Raw genomic sequence first — 24686 nt, forward strand, 5'->3', positions numbered from 1 at the left:
CGGCAGACAACGACAACGATATTTCGATGAGGTTTGTTCTCCTCTTTTCAATTATATAAAATATAGCCGTGTGTTATTCTGTTCAGGCAAATCGATCAAAGTTGATATGGCACCCTACTATTGAACGCTGGTGAATAGTTGTATCGATCATTGACAAGCATACCAAATCTCCATGATCCTCCATATATATTTATATAATACATATTTTTATAATGTATGATAAGCATGCAGCATGCATCGCTAATATCAAGGATTTGTATACAAATCCTTGCTAATATGTAATCATCAGTATAAAACAGATCCAATATAATACTGAAGCACAAATAAAACAGACACTAAAATCTCATATGAAATACTAAGACAGCGTACCATCATTAACATCACATTTCACAAATTGCGTCTTAAATCTAGTTTATTTAAGGAATGACTGTAATATTTTTTTCTGTCTATGAAGAAATAACATAAAAAATGTGGTGCACACTGAATAACGCGCGTAGTGGGTTATTTAACAGTGTGCACCACATTTTTATGTTATTTCGAATACACAGAAAAAAATATGCATTTCTTATAATTTGATTCTAAATTCCATTTTAAACCGTAGAAAACCATGAAAAAACGTCGATGTTTCGATCACATGACTAAATTATGTCTATAATGGGCTGATAACAAAGTAACGTCAGCCAATCAGAGGACGCGTTACATCCAAAATTAAATTATACTGATATGACGAAAATATTTTTGGTAATAAATAAAAAGAATATTATTGAGCGTTCTTGATCAATGAGCTTTTTATCCGGATATCGCATAGATCAGGGTAGGTGAAATAAACCATGACCTATATTTGTGTTGGCTGGTCAAGGCATTATGCGGTGGTTACGATACAGCGATGGCAATTTTTGACAAGACATTGGTCCCATTCAAATCAAATTCTTCAGAGTTATTAGAATAGGGCAAATATTTGTATTTAATCGAATTTATGACTCCTTTAAACGGTGTAACAGTTGTTTTCAGAAGATCAACCCACAGGTAACATGTGTACACTAAGTTTCAAGTTCCCAAAACTTTAAACTGGAGCGGGACAGACGGACGGACAAACAGACGAGCGAACCAACGAACAAACGGACACACAGACCGAAAAACACAATGCCCCACATAGGAGCATAAAACACAGCCCATAAAAGATGCATGGTAGGAGATTTTTTTTAACTTTTGTTTTTTTCCTGTATAACAAGTAAGGCAGCACCATTTGATTTTCGGGTGGGGGGGGCTATGAATTTTTTTTCCGGACAAACCTTTTTTTTCCGCCTATGGCTACATTTGCTTTGTAGTTTATTTCAAATATTTGTAAGCTGGTATATATAATGTACACTATATTATTATGTCCCTTGTTATGTTGGGTGGTACTGTTTTCAGATGAATTTATCGTATATATAGAAAACATAACACATTTTTCCCCCGAAAAAAAAATTGAACCGATTGCAAGCATAATTTTAATTCTTTAAGTTTCTCATACTGGATAGTATAAAAACCACAGACCAAGAACTAGAGCATATGGAAAGTATTACAAAATACCAATTATACCATTGCTACACGAGTAGATATTGATGAAAAATTTAAAAAAATTAAAAATACCGTTCAATGTACAAAGTTTACAATTTTGCTAAAATATTCTATAATATTTCCTCAACATGTCAATAGATTTTCCGGAATATAAAATAATCAATTGTATATCAAGGGTCAGGAAATCAATAGAGTTTATATAGCGTAATAGGAATTCACATGCTATATGGATTTTATTTTCAAAAGTAAAAAACAAAATGTAAGATGCTAAAGACCCAACATATATTCATTTAGAAGTCATAATATCAGGTATTTATCCTTTTATTTACGTTTTTTAAAGCAGCAATTCAGGTCAGAGATCATGATAGATTAGATGATTTTCGGTATTAAACGCCACTTTCCGCATTATTGGCTATAGCGTGATGTCCAGTTTTCAGGAATAGCGACAATCCTTGTCAATTAAGATATAAGGACCTACAAAAAGAGCCAGATTAGATCATGTTGACAAACAAGGCTTTACCATAACTGTTATCAACATAAACGTTGATTTAAAACAATTTATTTCATTTTAATTCGACATGAATATAATTTTATTATATATTCAATAACAAGCTTTTGCAAAGTTTTTTCTTCCTTTTAGTCTTAAACCAGCCCAACATAAAAGAATCTTCAGAAACGTTCCTTCTTTGGAAACAGATCGTATAAATATATGATAATAGCCACACCAACTCTCCGTTGAACATATTTTTTAAGCATTTTTTTTATGGCCCCGCAACGATGTTGTCGGTGCCATATCGTCGCTGGGCTTCTAAAATGTTGTAAATTACAAATTTTTCAAGAAAAAAATATCTCACAAACAGACTTTGAAAATTTTAGCAAAATGCATGCTTCCAAAATGTCGTATGTGAACTTGAACATTTCTGTAAATAGCAGTGAAATAAAAACGTTGACATTTCTGGATTATCCAAGAACTTAAATTATTTTCACAGAAATAAAGAAATGTACAATTATTTTTTTCCCAAAGCCATTCTACAACGATTTTCAAGTTTTCATACAACATTTTGGAAGCAAACTTTACAAACAACTGACATTGGCAATTTTGTAATGTGTCTTATTTCACACATTTTGATTGGTCTAACTGTATGCTATTTTGTAATACCAAAGATTTCCTCGCCTAGACCATTGGTGTCAAAAAGTATTTTTAGCCAAAAAAGTCATATACGACATTTTAGAAGCCCAGCGACGATATTGTTTTACCCTTGTCCGTCATTCCGTAATTCCGCCATTCCGCAACAGACCATTATACGGAGTTTTTTTTCTAAACGCCTTCAGATAGTGGGCTGATTTTTGATATGTGAGTTAACTATGATGAGTTACAGAACAAGTTTAAGTTTTGTTCCGAGCGGCTAATTTTTGCCGAAATTACGGGCTGTGGATTTTGATAAATTGTTGAAAATCAGTTGTAAGGACTTTTTTCTAAACGCTTTCAGATATTGGGATGATTGTTGGTATGTGAGTTAACTATGATGAGTTACAAATCAAGTTTAAGTTTTGTTCCGCTCGGCTAATTTTTGCAGAAATTACGGGCTGTGGACTTTGATAAATTGTTGAAAATCACAGTTATACGGACTTTTTTCTAAACGCTGTCAGATATTGGGATGATTGTTGGCATGTGGGTTACTCATGATGAGTTACAGATCAAGTTTAAGTTTTGTTCCGCTCCGCTTATTTTTGCTGTAATTTCGGGATTTGGACTTTGATAAATTGCTAAAATCACAGTTATAATATACGGTCCTTTTTCTAAATACTTTCAGATATTGGGCTGATTTTTGGTATGTGAGCTAACCATGATGAGTTACATGTCAAGTTTAAGTTTCGTTCCGCTCCGCTAATTTTTGCCAAAATTAAGGATTTACAACTTTGAAAATTGTTGAAAATCACAGTTATACGGACTTTTTTTCTATACGTCTCCAGATTTGAGCTGATTTTTTGTATGTGAGACTACCATCATGTTTGTGTCCACATGCATTATTGTTTGCAGATATTTACAACTTTTTGAGACGGGGCCATTTGTGTCGCTTTGACACATCTAGTTTTTTTATCTTAAAATAGCTGGCCTTTTCGTGTCTCCTTATAATATGATCCCTTTTGACATAGATGCTATTAGATGAACTAAAATGTCCAGCTCCTTATGAAGTTGTACTGCATTAAAGGCGTATTGAAAGCACAATCTTGTTCTTTTTGTAGAAACTGGAAAATGACGTAGAAACAATAGAATGAAAGCATATTTGTTGTTTATTTTGTTTTCTTTACAGAATGGTATGTAAATACATTTAACTAAAATGTTTTTTATTTGTAAAAAAGACGGCAACTCATTGGAGCAATAATTTCAAAATTAAATATCTAAGAGATGAACATTAAAAAAACTTTAGGTTAAAAATATGACAATGATAACTTTTAAAACTGGAAATGGAAACGGGGAATGAGAGAACATCCCGACCAAAGAGCAGGAAAAACAACCGAAGGCGACCAATACGTCTTTCAAAAACACAGCGAAAATATTCTGCAGCCGAGACGGGCTTAAGCTTACCCCTCCTAAAAGGTATACTATTTCAGAAAAAATGTAAGTCACACACCGAAACTCCGAAACATATAAATGAATCAAAGTTAAAAAAAAATACATACAAGCATACAAGACAATAAAGGTGAGAGGTTTCTTACTTGGGACAGGCGCATAAATGCAGCGAGGTTAAACATGTTTTGTGAGATCTTAGCTCCCCTATACACCTAGACAATATGGAACAAAAACACACAGCAATACGCATAGTCCGAGTCCGATGTTAAATAAGGTAACTGTCTTGTCAGTTTTTCCTAAATCCACTGAAATATTTTTAAAGGCAATCAATTATAAATAATGCTTCCATTTGTCATGTAAATAGTTAGGTCAGGAAGTCATTGTTTTTCGCAAAATGACGCCTTAGAAATTCGTTTATCAATTCTAAGTGACTCTCTCTGTGGTAGGAAGAATACATACTAAGGCAGAATATGTCAATCTTGGGGAGACCGTAACCTTGGAATGTCAGAATTCGGGAGCATCAACGTCACTATGGCGACGAAAAGATTCATTGATATCAGCTGATTTAGTTATGAATATGGACGCGGAAGGTTACAAAAGATTAAGGATAACTGGAGATCCAATGAAAGGGGAATACAATCTTGAAATTTCAAATATAACAGAGAAAGACCTTGGTTTGTATTGGTGCGAGGTTTCAATCAACGAAGTTGCTAAACAGACAAAAGTGTTCCTTAGACTGCAATGTAAGTAAATAAACATACAAATCTCTCAATTTTTTTGTTAACAGCAAAATTCAACCAAGGAATATTTTAAAAGTCAGTAGACCATACAAAAAGAAAACATAAGAAAAAAACAAAAACCCAAGAAAACACAATTTTTTAATCTAACCTTTACCAACAATGAAGTGCATTAACAGATGCGATTTTAGGGGGCAGTTGTGACTGAATCGTGACTAGAGCGGGCCTCCTCTTCGGCACTCAATGTTCCCTTTTATGAAATAAATCTGGATCCGCCACTGATTAACCCAGTCGCAAGAGGTACCCCGGTAGTTATAAAAAATCTCACAACAAGAGGACGCAAAGAACATACTTTTCAAACATTTTGCTAATTTAACACTTTATACCAGAAATTTGCATGTAGGAAATGTGAAAGACCCCATACATGTAACAACATGAGTCGGACTTTTACTGTGTGATGTGTATCTGAATAATTAATTGATATTAAACATTCATGATATAACATTTATCAAGATCATTCTTTTGTCATGAATATAAATTTTTCAAATTATACATTTTCTTCTAGAATCTTTCAAATACATCGTTGAAATTACAACTTTATATATATTTTGACAGCTCATATCAATACAACACGAGTTACAGATGAGTATTCTACTAAAGGTATAATTACATTGTACTTCTAGATATTTCTTTGTACACGGCAATTTGCTGTTTGGCGAGTGATTTTAGCAGAAATTTGACACCTATTAGGAACTTCTTCTTGTTGATTTCACTTAAAGAGCAAAAAAAAAAAGAAAAGAGAAAGACGATAATTTCTTAATATAGTTTCAATATAGATGATTTTTTTCACTGAACATAAAATAAATTATCCTACACACATTACTTGATTCATTGCATCGAAACATAATTTGCGCCTATAAAATTGATAGTGACAGTCGGTTGAGGACTAATATTTATCAAAAAGTTCAATTCCCTCCATGATAAACCTTTTTTCGCATACATGTCATGTGAGATTTGACTTGAAATTGAAAGAGAACTTGATATAATCAAGAACTGTTGGACTGTCTACAACGAACACCACAAAACAGGAAAAAAGATATTTCTCAATATGTTTCCAAGTCAAACAGTCCGGTTCATAATTTCATTTTATGTACAAGCATCATTTTTAGTATATAACATTTCCTGAAATATGTACAATGAGGAGTTGATTACATGATTAGCAGAGCCGGATGAAGGGGTGGCAGGGTGAGAGGGTCCCCTTTTGTGGTTGACAATATAGGGAATCACTGAAGCATGACTGGAGCAGGCCTTCTCTATAGAAGTCAGTGTCTCCAGTAAGAACATTTCTGGAACCGCCACTGATTAGTTTTCAAACGTCATATCAGTTATTTGTGTTATTAGGACTACGTTCCAGAAATCGAAAAAAAATCTTGAATGCACGGTTATTTGTTAAGCCTAAAATGGTGACTATAAGACGATCATCCTCGGTCAGACGGACTTCATCGAAAAAATTATAGTCAACATAAATATCAACCGCCATTCACAGTATAGTATAGTGTAGTCATTTGTGTTTACCCTATTGACGTTAAAGTGATATGAAACCTCAAATTAAAAATAATTTATGCATGTGTTTTTTATAACCAAATGGATAGTTTTCATTATAAAACTTATGTACATATACTTTTTTCTGACGAAAATTCTTTAATTTGTCCATATTTAGAAGAAGTGTACTTTTTTTAACTGCTTGCTTCCAGGAAGCAATTCGTCGACATATTTTCCGTATGCAAAGTGACCTTAGCGTGACCCTACCCGTAAAAATCCTGTGATCGCAATACGCATGGATCTGACATTAAAATAAACAATTATGTGATTGTACATATTAAACACGTGCTCAATATATATGCTTATTTGTTGATTGTTTACTATAAGGTGATAATCGGTAAACTACGGCTTCAAAACACGACAATTAAGTAGTAGCCATTTTTTCACCTCATAACAGACAGAGAGAAAAACAAATTGACGACTATACGATGTATTTGGGTAAAACATGATAAAATCGTGCACAGAAGACTAAGTTTATGATATATACATGCAATGGTTTAAGAATTGGATAAACATTATTTTTCACCAGTCATTCGTTTTATATGACTTTAAATTTCGATAGAATTACAAGGTGCATTATGATTGAAATTTTTAAGTTTTGATAAAATGTCAAATATTCAAATATCTTTAGACAGGGTGATCGCAATCTAATTAAAAACCGATCTCTCATCGCTCCTGTTTCTGATATGTCGCGTGGGAGATCTAACGAAACCGGCTTTGAGGTCACATGTGAGTGCACTAAAAGTTATGAATTTATAAAGATATGCAAATGAGTTGACGACCTATTAATAAGCCAATCAAAAAAGTTTATGAATTATTTTGACTGACGATTTCGTAGTAAATAAAATGAGTTACATCCCTTTGCCTTACGTTAAGCTTCCAAGATCGTGGAAGACTCAATTTCATTGGTTGAAAAAGACACACCTACGAGGTCACTCACATGTGACCTCAAAGCGGGTTTCTTTAGATCTCCCACGCGACATATCAGAAACAGGAGCGATGAGAGATCGGTTTTTAATTAGATTGGGGTGATCGCCACGACAATTTCAGATTTTATGAGGGCGCAAAGCGCCCGAAATGAAATATTGATTATATGATAAGATTAGAGTGAGATATAATAATGCATTGACCTTCAATTCTAATCAAATAACAGCTCTTTAAAGTACACCCCTGAATAAAAATGTTACAATCCAGGTAATACCTTACTGCGCATGCCCATAGGTAACATCGTATACCTCGGGCTACAATAGATTGACTTTCAATGAAGCCAAACCTTAAACCTCAAACAATTATGTTTGATATAAAACAACAAAACCAATATCTGAACCAATAAAATATCATATTCTTGTTCAAAAGATCTGATACGAAAGTAACCGATTCAGTAAACAATGGATATAGTTCACCATAGACATATTTCTATGCATCTTGATAATGAATAAACAAATTGACACCCAAAATACTAATTATCAGACCACTAAGCAAAAAGCAAAATCCAACATCTGACCAAACATCTGAATACTGAACTGTTTGGACTGAATAGATATAAGGCGGTTACTTAAAAAAAATAACTACAGAAAATAATCATTTGTATTATCAAATGTACATCAAAATATTTCACAGAGTATACACGTTAAAGTCAGTAATTTCTTTATAGTCCACGAAAAAACTGCATACGAATGTTCTATATCATATTCCGCCACACTGCTACAAAACTGCAATTATTGTTTGGAATACCAGTCATATTCAAGTCCATCCAACTCTATCCTTTCTGAAAAATTTAATGATATAGATGTATATTTCAAGTTTGCATTCGAGAATAAACATTCTGTGTAATATTTCATATTTTATTGAATACTGTTTAGAAATACTTAGATCAAGAGTCGTCTTATTGTTATCATACCACATCTATTTGCAATGTATTTAATTTCTCTATAATAATGCATTTGGGTGGGATGGGTGGGAAATGCATTATTATATCTCACTCTAATCTTATCATATAATCAATATTTCATTTCGGGCGCTTTGCGCCCTCATAAAATCTGAAATTATATTTCTAAGATTTTCGTGAGATATAATAATGCACGTTTAAAGCAAGCTTACCATTTCTAAAACTTTATCTGCAAAACCCGCTTTTTCATTAGTCCTAAAATAAAATTTATTAAACGTTCTAGTGTTGGACCAATCTGCCATGGACATAATATCATCCATACTGATGCCACTCATCGCTGCCTTGCTAGTTGAGACCATGCGACAAGAATGTGCTTGAAACAATGAGATGTCGATTCCTGCCTCCTTCATAACCCATTTAATCCAATTTCCAACTGTCTGCGAAGATAGACCTTTAAAAGGTTTCTTAGTTGACCTTAATAAAGGATCAGGTTCATGTTTACTAACAGGCCTTAAATGTTCCGTTCTCAATTCATATTCATGTACACAAGAAATAACACATAATTTTTTCTTTGAAAATTTGCAGTATTTCACTGATCTGTTATTGCAATCTTTTTGTGTTTTAGACAGACCCGGTAAATGAAAAATTATACTACTTTTGTTTCTGGACATGAATCTTCTGTCTAACCTTGCAATTTCAGATATCCTTTTTGGCGCTGCCAAAGCCAATAAAATTGATAATTTTTTACCTAAAACTGAAAAATCAAGTTTTTTGTTTATTGGTAAAGCGGATAAATATTTAAGAACAATATCCAAATCCCATGAAAATTGGTATTTTGGTAAAGGTGGGTTATTTTGTAGAACACCTTTCATTAATTATTTTACTATAGGTAATTGACCAATTGGGACACCATCGATATATGGCAGGACTGAAGATATGGCCGAACGGTGAACATTTAAAGTTCTGTATTGATACCCCTCTTTATACATCCAAGTCAAAAAATCTAAGATATCGGCCAAAGGTGCTGAAAAGGGATCAATTTCCCGTGAGCTACACCAGCTAGACCACTTATTCCAGGCACTGTCGTAAGAAGATCTTGTTCCCGATTTCCAAGACCCAAGGAGTAATTCTTTAGTTTCCTCTGAAATTCCAATTGAGTTAAATGATCTCCGGAGACCGTCCACCCTGCTAGTTTTAATGTTTTGTTCAGAATCAGTGGGTGTGGCTCTTTCATGGGAGACAATACAGTGTTGTGACTCATGGGAAGTAACACTGGATAATCTACTGACATTTGAAGTAACAGAGGGTACCAAGCCTGGGATTGCCAAACTGGAGTTATCAGAATTATCTGACTGTTTTCCTCCCGAACTTTCGCCAGACACGTACTTATTAGACAGAACGGGGGAAAAGCATAACCCTTTATCTCTCTCCAGGATTGGAGAAGGGCATCTACTGCTTTCGCTTGGGGATCTGGCTTCCAGCTGAAATATTGATTCAGGTGAGTATTTGACCTGTCTGCAAACAGATCTACATTGCAAGGACCTATGCGTTTCATGAGACTTTTGAAAAGTATCGGACTTAACCGCCAATTGCTGAAATCCGCATAATGCCTGCTTTCCCAGTCTGCTATAACATTGCTTTTTCCTGGGATATAGTCCGCAGTGATTGTTAATTGCCTTTGAAGACACCAATCCCAAAACTGATTTGTTAGGGAATTTAGTCTTTTTGACACCGTTCCCCCCATTTTGTTTACATATACAATTGCTGTTGTGTTGTCCATTTGTATAAGAATATGCTTGTTTTGTAGATTTTTGGCATAAGATTGTACTGCGAACATTGCTGCTTTTAGTTCGAGTTGATTTATATGGAGGGATTTTTCCTCGTCTATCCAAAGCCCACCTATACTTATCTGTTGACATGTTGCTCCCCATCCCGACAGACTTGCATCCGACTGAATGGTTAAATGGGGTTCTGGTCTTAGTAACGCTTTCCCGTTCCAAGACCCCAGCTTGGTTACCCACCAATGCAACTCGTTCTGAACTTCCTCGTTTAACTGGATTTGGTGATCGTAATGGCCCCCCAAATGCAGGGCTTTTGTTTTCAATATTTGTAAACTGCGATAATGCAGAGGACCTGGAAGGACAGCTTGATTTGTTGCTGTTAACTGACCTATCAACTGAGCTAAATCTCTTGCTGACACTTTCTTGTGTTCTAGCATTAATTTTGAACTGTTCTTTATTTTCTCTACCTTCTCTTTCGGGAGAGACAAAGTCAACAACTTTGAGTTTACTGTATAACCCAGAAACTCCATTGTTTGTGAAGGTTCCATTACTGACTTGTTTGTATTGATCAGAAAACCTAAGCCCCTTAATATTGACAAAACTGTTGAGAGATCTGACAAAATTTTCTGATTTGACTGATTCATTATTAGAATATCGTCTAGGTAAACTATCAGACGTACACCTAAACGTCTCAATAAAGTCATGGGAACCTTCATCAGTTTTGTGAATATTCTTGGGGCTACTGCAATCCCAAACGGGAGGGACCTGAATTCCATTATTTTTCCCTGCCAAAAAAATCTGAGGTATTTTCTGTGTTCTTTTGCTATTTGCAATGTCAAATATGCATCGGTTAGGTCTATTTTTACCATCCAATCGTTCTTCAAAAGAAGATCTTTTAACAAATGAATTCCCTACATTTTGAAATGTTCGTAACGTAAAAAAACATTTAGGCCTTTTAGATTTATAACAGGTCTTTGACCCCCTCCCTTCTTTGGTACCAGAAAAATGTTGCTTATGAACGAATCCTTTGTTAGGAAAGACTGTGTTATGGCCTTCTTGTTCAAAAGTCCTGTTATTTCTTTGTTTATCAAATCCTGATTCTCTTGATTGAAAAAGGCTTGATTTGGTATTTGATTTTGGAAAGGTGTTGCTAAGAAATCTAATTTTATTCCTTTTACACACTGGAGAACCCAAGGATCTTTTGTAATTGAGTTCCAATTCTGTAGGAAAAGACTTACTCTTCCCCCTACAGGAATAGAATTTTGATTGATTATGCAATTCATTGGTAATTGGAAATAGTTTTGTATATGACTGAAAGTTTGCTCTTGACCTACCCGTTCTATCGGTTTGCAGGTTTCTTGAACACTTGGTTGTTCTGAGGTTGAGTCTGGATTTGGTTCTGGGTCTGGTTCTGGCGCTGATTCTGGCGCTGACCATAACTGTTCCCCTGTCTGTTCTGTGACTGGTTTCCCTGCCAAGGTCTCTTCCCTGAAACTTGTGGATGGAGAGCTTGTCTGCCGCCCACAGACTGCAGGTTGTTTGTGGGCCCCTGCTGAAAAAACTGATCATTTTTTCTATTAAAATGAGGTTTACCAGCATGTTTTTTCTTGTTAGAAAACAACAACATTTCTCTAAGTTCTTTGTTATCCTTGTTTTCTTTAGCCAAAGACTTTAGAAACTTATTACCAAAAAGTTGACCCTTAGATTTTGCCAAAGCTTTCTTGCCTTTCTTCTCATTTAAAAAATCTAGACTATCTGGCATTGTTTTAACTAACATTGCTTTTCTCCTGTCAGTGTTATAAACATAGTGAGCATTACCTGCTAGCACAATAGCCCTCTGTGTTAACTGAATTACATCAGAAGGGTCCATACCTTGATTATCTTTCTTAATCCTATGTGCTTCAGACCATAAACGGGACAGAGGACCCATAACATCTAGAATGCGTAGCTGTGTGTTAATTTTACTTCTCTCTAATCTAGCATTCCATTTTCTACCTTGAAAATAATTTTTCTTAAAAAATCTATCTGTTTCAAGAGCCTTTAATCCTTTAGAGGAAGGAATAGGCCAATTCAAAGACATATCTTGTCTCGTCTTTTTACTTATACCCTTTAGAGCATACTTCTCTATATATTTGGTTACATGAGATGGTACTTTTTCTTTTTTATCTTTAGACAAAGAAGGTTCTGGGTCAAACGCTTCATTGTCTTCTGAACTCTCTGATTCAGAGTTACTAGAAGATGATTCACTGCTACTAGTATTTTCAGAGGAACTGCTAGAATGATTTACAACTTTCCTGTGTTTAATCTTACCTTTTCTGCTAGGTACGGAGTCGTCCCGTTTCCGTTTAGGGATTTTGGTATCTAGGTCAGACCAGCACTGTCTGACATCGTCTTCTGTCCCGTCGACTAACGACATTTCATCATCTTGACGAGAAGAGATATTTCTCCTCGCCTTGTGAGAAGAGCCCAAAGACTCGACTACCTTATCAGTTTCTACCGCCACTGCGGTAAAACTTACATTTTCATCAATGACCCTATGGTCTTCCGAATCAAGTGCACCGCTCTCTCGAGACGGTGTAGCCATCCCTAACGGAATGTCATTGAGTTGGGCGTTAGCCATGCTAACTAAAATAATAAACCCACTAACCTTTAAATAATTTGGAAAAAAAACGTCTTTACTCAAAGAGAGCTAAATTGAAAGTCAATCTATTGTAGCCCGAGGTATACGATGTTACCTATGGGCATGCGCAGTAAGGTATTACCTGGATTGTAACATTTTTATTCAGGGGTGTACTTTAAAGAGCTGTTATTTGATTAGAATTGAAGGTCAATGCATTATTATATCTCACGAAAATCTTAGAAATATAATTATAGAATCTGTAATGAATCACACAACCCAAACTGAGCTTCAAAATACAACAAAAAGTAAGAAAAACATATTTTATAATTCATTTTAGTCTAAATTTCAGTTAAATGATGACATTACTCTTAAAGTTGCACAGCAGGCTATTTGTTTGGTAATGAAAACCTTTTATTTTGATATGCTTTATCTTTTTTATGTACTGATATACAATTTTAGAATAAGAACAATCCAATAAGAAACAATCATTGATGCTGGATTTAGAATACCTCTTAAAAATATCGTTGCAATCTCCCATAAATGTGATTACTTCTTTTGTCTATATATATATGGGTCATTATAAAAAAAAGTGCAAATTTCGACGAGGTAACATTTTGAAAAATGGTGTCATTGTTTAAAACATTTAAATGTGTTCCGCTATTCTATAGTATGGTAGCAACGATATTCAGAAATAAGCAATGGGAAAAATGAAGAGTTCCTTCAATTTTAACAATTTTAGGTCATGCTTTGATAGAATATGCTTCTAAATATTATTGTTTAACATCAAACAACTGTTCCAATTTGTTGTTTAGGTTAAAATTACGACTTATTGACATTATTAATTTCATATAGCTGTGCATTATATTCAAAAATAATTTCAGAATACATTGTCGTAAAAAAGTTGGCTGTCCTTATCATGGCCGTTATAAATACTAAAATATGCACTTAAAATGAATATATGTGAATTGTGTAAGATTAAATGATAATAAAATACCTAATCTTTCGTACACGACCTAAAACATTTATATTTATGAATGAAAATAAAAAAATGTCACATTTTTATATAGTAACACCACTGGCCCTTCAGTAACTCCAATGACATAAAAGTATCACCATTGACATCACATTTAAAATTTAATCTTTATTAAGTTCTGAACACAGAGCAAAGAACACCGAGCAAAAGAAAAAGATAAAAAAATAATTCTTAGGCTTAAATATCTCAAACTATATATTAACATAACATCAATAACTAAAAATGTCAATAGTGTTACTAAATAGTGTCATTGGTGTTACCATCATACATCAGTTTGTGAAAACTGTGTATATGTAATACTTGATATTGTTAAAACATTGTTAAATAAGTATTGTTTTCGTAAATAATATGATGTTTCGCTTGTTAAGCATGAAAAATACACAAAACAATGGTGATTGTCATGATATATTCAGTGGTGTTACTGAACTGGTCAATGGTGTTATTTTATCAAAATGGTCTCACCATTGACAGTAACACCAATGATTTAAGGTGTATTTTAAGATTTAGCTACGAAATAAGTGCTCCATTTCACTATTTATATATGTTATTCCCGGTGCATGTTTCTATAATCAATATATTTCATAATTCAAAGTTCAGGAAATGTTTTCAAAAAAAGATTTGTATAAGGGTACACCATGGACACTGTTTTCAATTATGATATAGCTTTTACTTACTTTTAAGATTTTTTCACTAAATTTTCAACATAATTGTTTTTTTTTGTGCTTACAGGTAATATTGCTAAGGAAGAAACTGTTGTAAATGCACAAATCTTGCGAAAGATAACTCTTATCCTACTAATTTGTCCTTTGGTTACACCATTGACTTAAAAAATGTAACATTTCCTTTTGGTGAATTTTTTTATTATAAAACCAACATACACCTCCTAAATCTTTAAACAAATGTTTGTATGTATCAAAATGCAATAAAAAGTGATAATAAAAAAACAAATCATATGAATAATAGTCCTATTTCAAGTCTGAAAGGATTTATAGTATAAAAATAACCGTTAATTCTGGCTATCTCCAAGGGTTTAAGAAAACATTAAGGATGTTTTTATAACATTTCATACTGTAAACTGTATATTGTGTATCACAAAACATTCATATCTAACATATGCAAGCGTTATTTTGATATATTTTCATGTCTGTGACTTAAAAAGATCCAATAACATAGTGTTGCATGTTTTTTTGATAATTACCCATATATTTCAATGAACCGTGTTAAAGCTACGATATTTCGATAGAACGTGTAATCATTTGCAATTGAAGCATTCAATACAGAACTAAATCTCATACGTAAATACAAATCCCTATATGCATGTAACATTTCTGTATATTATATTTAAAGGATCATTGTACAATACTGTGAGTGGAACTGTCATAACTACTGATATGCAAACTCAAAGACTGGCAGGTTTGTTTATTCAGAACCTCTGAATGCGCTTTTATTACAGTGTTGCATCTTTCCAGTCTGGTATTTGCACATTGCCATACTTCAGCCGTTGAATTTCACATAACATATTTTTGGGGGCTTTTTACTTATTAAAGAAGATTCTTGTCAGATTTATTTACCTTACTACAAAACAATATTCAAAAGAAAAACCTTTGCTCATTGTTTGACCCGTAGTTGATGATGTCAGTGTCATTTAGCCATACGATGACCTTTTAGTAGTTTATTTCTGTGTCATTTTGCTCTACGGTTACCTGTAGTTATTTATTTCTGTGTCAATTAGTCTCTACTTGAGAGTTGTCTCATTGGCAATCATACCACATCTTATAATTTTTATACTTCTATACATTATTCTGCATGAACATATAATACTAACAGTCATTTATTTAGTTAATTATTTGTGAACAACTTTTGCTGATGGTTGTACATCATTTATTCATTCATATCCAACATAGAAACTTTCCTATATCCATAAATGTAAACCTCTCTTTTAATTGATCAATTTAAACGCAAGATATTAATCTATAGTGAAAAAACTCATCATAGATACCAGAACTAAATTTTGTATATACGCCAGACGTACGTTTCTTCTACAAAAGACCCATCAGTGACGCTCGAATCCAAAAAGGTTGAAAAGGCCAAAATAAAGTACGAAGTTGAAGAGCAATGAGGACCAAAATTCCTAAAAGTTTTGCCAAATACAGCTAAAGTAATTGTTTTCTTTACGTGTAAAATATCGTTCGGGGCATATCGAATGTCTAGGGCTAAATAAACCTGCAAATATTTAAAACAGCTAGCCAAATCCCAAGCATTTAATAATTATATTGCATCAAATTAATTGTTTAAGCAGTTCGTCATAATTTAAAACAAATATACGTTATAACGAGTTGAATATTCATCACTTCGGTATTTAATATGCTTTTGTTCGCTTCGACTTCTCTGAGATTAAAACTTAAGATTTAAGCAAATGAACTATTATTTCACTTATATATGAAGACATCAAGACATCAACAACCATTTACAATGAAGCCATCGATGCAGACCGACCTGAAACAGGTAAGACATATTGAAATTTAGTGGCCCCTTAAAGGGGCATTATCTGTCAATCCATGTTCAACATTTTAACTTATGTTCTCATATTAGATTTACAACATACTAAGTTGAAGGCCGTACGGTGACTTATAGTTGTTAATGTCTGTGTCATTTTGGTCTCTTGTGGATAGTTGTCTCATTGGCAATCATACCACATCTTCTTTTTCTTTTTATATCAAATTTATATACATGTACATAATTACAATACGTCTGAAATAAACAATAAACAATGCATATACTCGATCATACTTCGTGTGTATTTTAACATATACGCCGTCTAATTAACTTTCGATATAACCTCCGTAGACTGCCGACTGTCACATAACCCGATACACATGATTAAAAATAAACTAGTGACCTCTTGCAATTGAACTTTGTTTTAAGGTCTGTTTGATTTGATATTATAAGTTAAAAACGTAATTAATTCTCGGTTTTACCTATATAAGAATGATGAAATAGTTCAGCTTTGATTTACTTTTAATGTTGACATTATTTTTTTTGTGATGACCAAACACGATTAGTTTATGCGTAACCAATCTCAAGCGACATATGTAATGGGTGATGCTGAAGGTCAAAGGAATAGAAAATTAGTTAAAAGTCGAACAATTCACCTATAAGGGAATATTTCATCTGCGATGTTTCTTTTTTTTTTTTATTATTTATAACAACATTGTTGTATTATTTCTCTTTTATTAATGATTGAACCATAGAAAATCCCATTCTGTCTTTTTTCATACCTCGTAGCTAGTGCCCCTTTTATCTGTTATATGTTTTTAAAAATTTCACTAAAAAAGAGACGAAAGATACCAAGGGGAGAATCTAAACTAACAATCTGAAAAGAGACAAATAAATTATGGCAAAAATATTAAAACGACGAAAAGACAAACAACCTATTGATGTTTTTTGCTGATCCATATTGGATTTTATGTACGTAAACAATGCAATATTGAACTCAGTAGCATTATATTATCGAACCATATTTTTGAAGTTTACATGCGTTTCGCAAGTATGTGAACATCGTATATCTAAAAATGTAAACGTAGAATATTTGAGTGTACAATTGCATATCATTGTTTTCTTGATACAGGTTTTTCATCGAATGAAAAGCTAGTGTACTATGGCCTGTTAGCTGGTGGTCTTGTCTTAGTGTTGTGCTTGTCAGTAACATGTAACATATGTATAATTCACAAATACAAAACAGGACAGTTAAATATGCAGCTAGACAAAACTGTAAATGAAAATGCAAACAATGCGTCTAAAGATACCGAAGATCTCTCATCAAATTACGAATCCATATGCGAAAGTGAAATGGTCCCAAGTGTATCAAAACTACATACAGAGATGTCTGCTGTAGCAGCACATCCCCATAAAAATAAGTCCGATCACAATTCTCCAGCGTCTGAAAGATCGTACTTGGAAGTCATTGCCGATACCATTTACATCAATCCTTGTCTACATTCAAAAGAAAATGGCGAATCAGATAGTACGCATAAAGTTTCTTCGCCAGAATATGGAGAAGCATTACAGAAAGATCAAAACAGTTCTGATCTTGATTCCTACACGGACGAGTTTGGTCGCAGAGAACTTACAAATTCTGAAGCCTCCGTGAATATGAGTACCCGTAATATCGATGCGTTAGACAGTTTTCCTGCATTCTGTGCAGGTGAACTCAGCAATGAACGATTATACAGTCACGACGAAGTATATGTTTATTGCAAACCAAACAAAGAAGATTCTTTGTCGATGGTAAACTTTGCTGGATTATCCGAATCGGGAAGTCCGGTAGACGAAAACGATCAACATATCGTTTTACAAAATGATGACGGACAAGTCAATCCTTATGAAAATCTAACAAGAATCGATAAAAACGACGTACACGACTACAATACTTGTATAGTTCCACCAAGATATTGAAATTTGTAAATATGTTACCTCTGCTGCCGATATGAGTAGAGCCAGAACGGTTTTAATTTGGTTATTTTAATATCATGTCTTAAAACAATAATTATGATTCTGAATATTCATAATAAAATAATAGAAAGGAGAAAAATACCAAAGGGTCATTCATAAGTCATAAGTCGAAAAAAAAAACCCGGAAAACGCCTTAACTAAGAAATAAAAAGCCCAACGATCAAACATCAGTACACAAGACACAATATAGAAAACTATTACGACTAAGCAACACGACCCCCTACCAACAACTAGGGGTGATATCTGGTGCTCCGGAAAGGTAAGCGATCCTTCTCCACCAGTAACATCCGGTGTGTTGGCCATGTAAGTACAAACCCGGTGATAAGTCTAATTTGCTAAGTCACATTCGGGGAAAAGGACGGGATTGTAGTTACGACAGTTGGAACATATCTGGCGTCATCTCTGAAAAAAGTTAAATAACAAAAATACTGAACTCCGAGGAAAATTCAAAACGGAAATTCCCTAATTAAATGGCAAAATGAAACGATAAATCACATCAAACGAATAGAAAACAACTGTATCTTAACGATCGACAATTTTTTGAAGGCGTCCGTAAAATTTACAAAGCGATGATTTTGACTTCACCATTTGAACTCTTGGTTTTTTAGGTCACCTTTCCAAAAGGAAATGTGAGTTTTTGCCATCACTTGGCGTCCGTCGTCGTCCGTCCGTCGTCGTCAGTCCGTCCGTCGTCGTCAGTCCGTCGTAAACTATTTCAAAGATCTTCTCCTCTGAAACTACTGAACCAATTCAAACCAAACTTCATCTGATTGATTCCTAGGGTATCTAGAATAAAGTTTGTGTTTTAATTCCCTTTTCATAAAAAAAACCATGGCCGCCATGGATAAAAATAGAACATAGGGGTAAAATGCAATTTTTAGCTTATAACTCAAAAACCAAAGCATTTAGAGCAAATCTGACATGCGGGGGGGGGGGGGGGGGGGCTAAAATTGTTATCAGGTCAAGATCTATCTGCCCTGAAATTTTCAGATGAATCGAACAACCCGTTGTTGGGTTGCTGCCCCTGAATTGGTAATTTTAAGGAAATTTTGCTGTTTTTGGTTATTATCATGAATATTATTATAGATAGAGATAAACTGTAAACAGCAAAAATGTTCAGCAAACATAGGGGTAAAATCAGGTTTTGGCTTATAACTCAAAAACCAAAGCATTTAGAGCAAATCTGACAGAGTTAAATGGTTTATCAGGTCAAGATCTATCTGCCCTGAAATTTTCAGATGAATCAGACAACCGATTGTTAGGTTGCTGCCTCTGAATTGGTTATTTTAAGGAAATTTTGCTGTTTTTGGTTATTATCATGAATATTATTATAGATAGAGATAAACTGTAAACAGCAAAAATGTTCAGCAAAGTAAGATTAACAATTAAGTCAACATGACCGAAATGGTCAGTTGACCCCTTTAGGAGTGATGACCATTCATAGTCAATTTTTAACCATCTTCCGTAAATCTTAGTTATCTTTTACAAAAATCTTCTCCTCTAAAACTACTGGGCCAAATTGAACCAAACTTGGCAACAATCATCATTGGGGTAACTAGTTCAAAAATTGTGTCCGGTGACCCGGCCAACCAACCAAGATGTCCACCATGGCTAAAAATAGAACATAGGGGTAAAATCAGGTTTTGGCTTATAACTCAAAAACTAAAGCATTTAGAGCAAATCTGACAGAATTAAATGGTTTATCAGGTCAAGATCTATCTGCCCTGAAATTTTCAGATGAATCAGACAACCGATTGTTAGGTTGCTGCCTCTGAATTGGTTATTTTAAGGAAATTTTGCTGTTTTTGGTTATTATCATGAATATTATTATAGATAGAGATAAACTGTAAACAGCAAAAATGTTCAGCAAAGTAAGATTTACAAATAAGTCAACATGACCGAAATGACCCCTTTAGGAGTTATGGCCCTATATAGTCAATTTTTAACCATTTTCCGTAAATCTTAGTTATGTTTTACAAAAATCTTCTCCCGAGAAACTACTGGGCCAAATTTAACCAAACATGGCCAAAATCATTATTAGGGTATTTAGTTTAAAAATTGTGTCTGGTGACCCGGCTAACCAACCAAGATGGCCGCTATGGCTAAAAATAGAACATAGGGGTAAAATCAGGTTTTGGCTTATAACTCAAAAACCAAAGCATTTAGAGCAAATCTGACAGAGTTAAATGGTTTATCAGGTCAAGATCTATCTGCCCTGAAATTTTCAGATGAATCAGACAACCGATTGTTAGGTTGCTGCCTCTGAATTGGTTATTTTAAGGAAATTTTGCTGTTTTTGGTTATTATCATGAATATTATTATAGATAGAGATAAACTGTAAACAGCAAAAATGTTCAGCAAAGTAAGATTTACAAATAAGTCAACATGACCGAAATGGTCAGTTGACCTCTTTAGGAGTTATGGCCCTTTATAGTCAATTTTTAACCATTTTCCGTAAATCTTAGTTATGTTTTAGAAAAATCTTCTCCTCTGAAACTACTGGGCCAAATTTAACCAAACATGGCCAAAATCATTATTAGTGTATTTAGTTTAAAAATTGTGTCTGGTGACCCGGCTAACCAACCAAGATGGCCGCCATGGCTAAAAATAGAACATAGGGGTAAAATGCAGTTTTTAGCTTATAACTCAAAACCCAAAGCATTTAGAGCAAATCTGACATGGGGTAAAATTGTTTACCAAGTCAAGATCTATCTGCCCTGAAATTTTCAGATGAATCGGACAACCCGTTGTTGGGTTGCCGCCCCTGAATTGGTAATTAAATTTTTACGGAAATTTTGCTGTTTTTGGTTATTATCTTGAATATTATTATAGATGTAGATAAACTGTAAACGGCAATAATGTAATGCTTGGGGTATACAATGTTTTTTTATACTTTCATCATAAATTATATTATGAACACGAGACAAACGAGACATTTCAGTGTGTCCACTCTTGTTTTTGCTTTTGAAGATATGACAGAATCGAAGAACCATTTATATAAATTGAAAACCCAAAATAATCATTGATGGAAGATTTAAGCAAAAAATTTAAGGTGAGCGATTCAGGCTCTTGAGAGCCTCTTGTTTTAAAAGCCTTCTTGTGAGCAATAACCCTCTATCATGAATATTATGATATTAATTACAGCCTGGCATGTCGTATCAACTGGTATATATATATTTTTCTGTTTAGTATTAATTTTAAATTAAGATCCATTTTGTTACATCTTGTGATCAATTTTATTTGGCAATCGCCAATGCAGTCATCAGGGTTAAAGAACATCAGTTGTTCGACCTGTTAGTCAAATGCGTTTTGTTTAAATGTACTTTTTCATTTTTTTTTTGGTCTTTTGGAAAATGTTGTTTGCTTTGAGAAAATGTTGTTTGTGCTGTATTTAGACCCTTCTACAAAGAAATTTGTTAAACATGCACACGTATAAAAATTGCGGTTTTTATCCAACGCAATCATAGGTTTAAACGTAGTTTTCAATTTAAGACTTGTTTATTTTTTTTTCGTTTGGTCTTGTATCATAAAATTGAGAAAGGAAATGGTGAATATGTCAAAGCGACAACCACCCGACCATAGAGCAAACAACAGCCGAAGGCAACCAATGGGTCTTCAATGTAGCGAGAATTCCCGCACCCGTAGGTGTCCTTCAGCTGGCCCCTAAAATATGCATAATAGTACAGTGATAATGGACGTCATACTAAACTCCGAATTATACACAAGAAACTAAAATTTAAAATCATACAAGACTAACAAAGGCCAGAGGCTCCTGACTTGGGACAGGCGCAAAATTGCGGCGGGGTTAAACATGTTTATGAGATCTCAACCCTCCCCCTATACCTCTAGCCAATGTAGAAAAGTAAAAGAATAACAATACGCACATTAAAATTCAGTTCAAGAGAAGTCCGAGTCTGATGTCAAAAGATGTAACAAAAGAAAATAAATAAAATGACAATAATACATAAATAACAACAGACTACTAGCAGTTAACTGACATGCCAGCTCCAGACCTCAATTAAACTGATTGAAAGATTATGTCTTCATCATATGAATATCAGGTACAATCCCTCCCGTTAGGGGTTTAGTATCATACTATCATAAAATATATGAGAAGAACATAACCCGTGTCATGCCAACAACTGTTTTTTTAGAAATAAATGTGTTTAGTTCCGATGCAAAGACCCTATCAGTGAATCAATGTTAAAGCCAAAATATGCAATCTTTAATGACCTGACAACAGTATCGTAACTATATCCCCTTTTAATAAGTCTATTTAAAGGTTTTGTTAGTTTCTGAGGAGAATATGTTTTCCCTCCGGTTTATATGATCCGTTCATCCTATATTGACTCTTAAAATTCAAGAGTCTATCTAAAATTGAGGGTAAATTATATGGCCTTCCGAATACTGTTTCGATTCCTAACATCACTGAAGAGACATTTATTGTCGAAATCCGGATCTGGTGTGCAAAAAAGATATTGACACTGTTTGTGGCATAACATCTTGGCCACAAGTTTATATTTTTCTGTATAGTATTAAATTTAAATTAAGATCCATTTTGTTACATCTTGTGATCAATTTTATTTATAACTGTATTTGTTGTATTCTTTACATCAAGTGTGATGGCAAAGATACGTTCAACAAAGTCACCAAGTATTGATTATCTATTGAGATAACATCATATATTTAGCGGATAGTGAATTAAAAGAAAAATGCCAACTTCATTTTTTTGTTAAATATAAGAAGTTCTTGTATAAAATCAGTCTCTTATTAATAAGGAAACAAGTCGGATAGAAGAGGATTATAGTTGGTTCCCATGGTTGTTTGTTTCATATAGATTATCCGCCCTTTGTCTTTAATATTTGTTATGATTTTGTTATATATGATGTGTGAAAGTATAAAATGTTATGAGGGTAATGATTCTTCTCCAAGATAACATGCATTCAAGGGAAGTCTATAAGAAATGACAAACTAAGCGTACTACTATATCAACAGGGCAGAAAAAAGTGAAAAAAATCTAAAAATTAGTCGCATTTGTTCAAATAGGGAAATAGGAAACTAGAAAGCAACGACTTGACTTTAAATGTGCACACAAGCTCTGATATTTCGTTTAAATATTGGAAAATATATTCGATCTAGATATCATGTCTCAGAATTTAATTTCTAATTTTACTTGTAACAATATGAATAAACTTCAGAAGCATTGAATAAAACTAGGCTGTTACCATGGAAAACATTGTTTAGAAAAAAAGTTTCAATAGAATGTCTAAAATAATTTAGATTGTATGTGTTTTGTCCTACATGTAACGATATTTTTGAATCACATTTTTTTTTATAAATATGTTAATATTTATGACTTTCAATTTCTCTTATTACATATAACATCTGATAACTTTAGGCAAAACTTCAACCCCCAATCCCCCTTTTCCCCTTCAGAATTTGTCAAATATTTATATGATAATAAGGAGATGTGGTATGATTGCCAATGAGACAATTATCCACCAAAGTTCAGATGAAGTGGTTGCTAAGCAATTAGAATACATGAGATGAAGTTCTTGTATACAAATATAAGATTTGGGTGTTGAGAAATTTTTCAATCGTACAGATGGGAAGCATCTTCGTCAAATACCGTAGTGCAGCTGGATTTAGAAAAAATTTTAAATTTGTTTTGATGGAATAATTCGAGCGTTACTGATAAGTCTTTTGTACTGATGAAACCGCATATCTGTCGTACACAATTTTGAGAAAACGAAATGTATACATACACTCTTTCAAAGTGCAGGTTATTTCTATCTTTTAGTTGTTTAAAAAATGCTAATCAATCATAACTTAGCCATATTTTAATGTATGTAAATATATAAATACATCATATGTATTGAAATTTGTTTTTTTTATAAATTCTATTTGACAGGACATACAAGACTTCCAACAGTGTTAATTTATATCATTGTATGTTCTAGTTTGACATGCTTGTTTCTTCTAACACTTGTAAAAAGGCGTACATTACTTTGTAAATGGAAACGAAACTGAAATTTGTATACAGATAATAAGTTAATGATAAAAGTTACAATATGTTGTTTATAAAAGAATGAATAAAATTGTTATATCATTTGAAAGATCAATTCTATCTATGCGACATTAAACTGTACTTCTTTGACAAAAGTTGTCTATACATTTCATATGCCATGTGTGTTTTCAAAGCTATTCGATCAATTTTAAACAGTATGCATGTACCTGTACCGTTATTATCAGTGTTATAAAAGAGAGACGAAAGATACAACAGGGATATTGAAAATTATTTCTCGAATATGAACTAATAATGCCATGGCAAAAATAAAATGACTAAAAGACAAACAGTCTACAAGATACACTATAGAA

The 24686-nt window shown here is 33.5% G+C and overlaps 1 protein-coding gene and 2 long non-coding RNA genes across 4 annotated transcripts; 2 read left to right on the forward strand and 1 right to left on the reverse strand.

The window, feature by feature from the left end:
* Positions 1 to 1796: 1796 nt before the first annotated feature.
* LOC143080159 (uncharacterized) lies at positions 1797 to 5545 on the forward strand. The gene is made up of 4 exons (XR_012979642.1): positions 1797 to 1869; positions 3808 to 3879; positions 4582 to 4878; positions 5488 to 5545. It is a non-coding gene; the product is annotated as an uncharacterized LOC143080159 (long non-coding RNA).
* Positions 5546 to 8047: 2502 nt separating this feature from the next.
* On the reverse strand, positions 8048 to 12188 carry LOC143080158 (uncharacterized). Its single transcript, XR_012979641.1, has 2 exons — positions 11478 to 12188; positions 8048 to 8242 (listed from the first exon to the last, which is right to left on the reverse strand). It is a non-coding gene; the product is annotated as an uncharacterized LOC143080158 (long non-coding RNA).
* Positions 12189 to 13009: 821 nt separating this feature from the next.
* LOC143080160 (uncharacterized) lies at positions 13010 to 24470 on the forward strand. Of its 2 annotated transcripts, none has more exons than XM_076255885.1 (4): positions 13010 to 13068; positions 15144 to 15209; positions 16242 to 16301; positions 24220 to 24470. In XM_076255885.1, exons 1-4 carry the CDS (start codon positions 13026 to 13028, stop codon positions 24336 to 24338), a joined length of 288 nt encoding a protein of 95 aa, XP_076112000.1. In that variant the 5' UTR covers positions 13010 to 13025; the 3' UTR covers positions 24339 to 24470. The 2 variants fall into 2 exon arrangements, with proteins under 2 accessions (XP_076112000.1, XP_076111999.1); XM_076255884.1 differs by lacking the exon at positions 24220 to 24470 and adding an exon at positions 17425 to 18387.
* The last annotated feature ends 216 nt before the right edge of the window (positions 24471 to 24686 follow it).

The sequence above is a fragment of the Mytilus galloprovincialis genome, chromosome 6 (assembly GCF_965363235.1).
Source record: "Mytilus galloprovincialis chromosome 6, xbMytGall1.hap1.1, whole genome shotgun sequence".
NCBI lineage: Eukaryota > Metazoa > Mollusca > Bivalvia > Mytilida > Mytilidae > Mytilus > Mytilus galloprovincialis.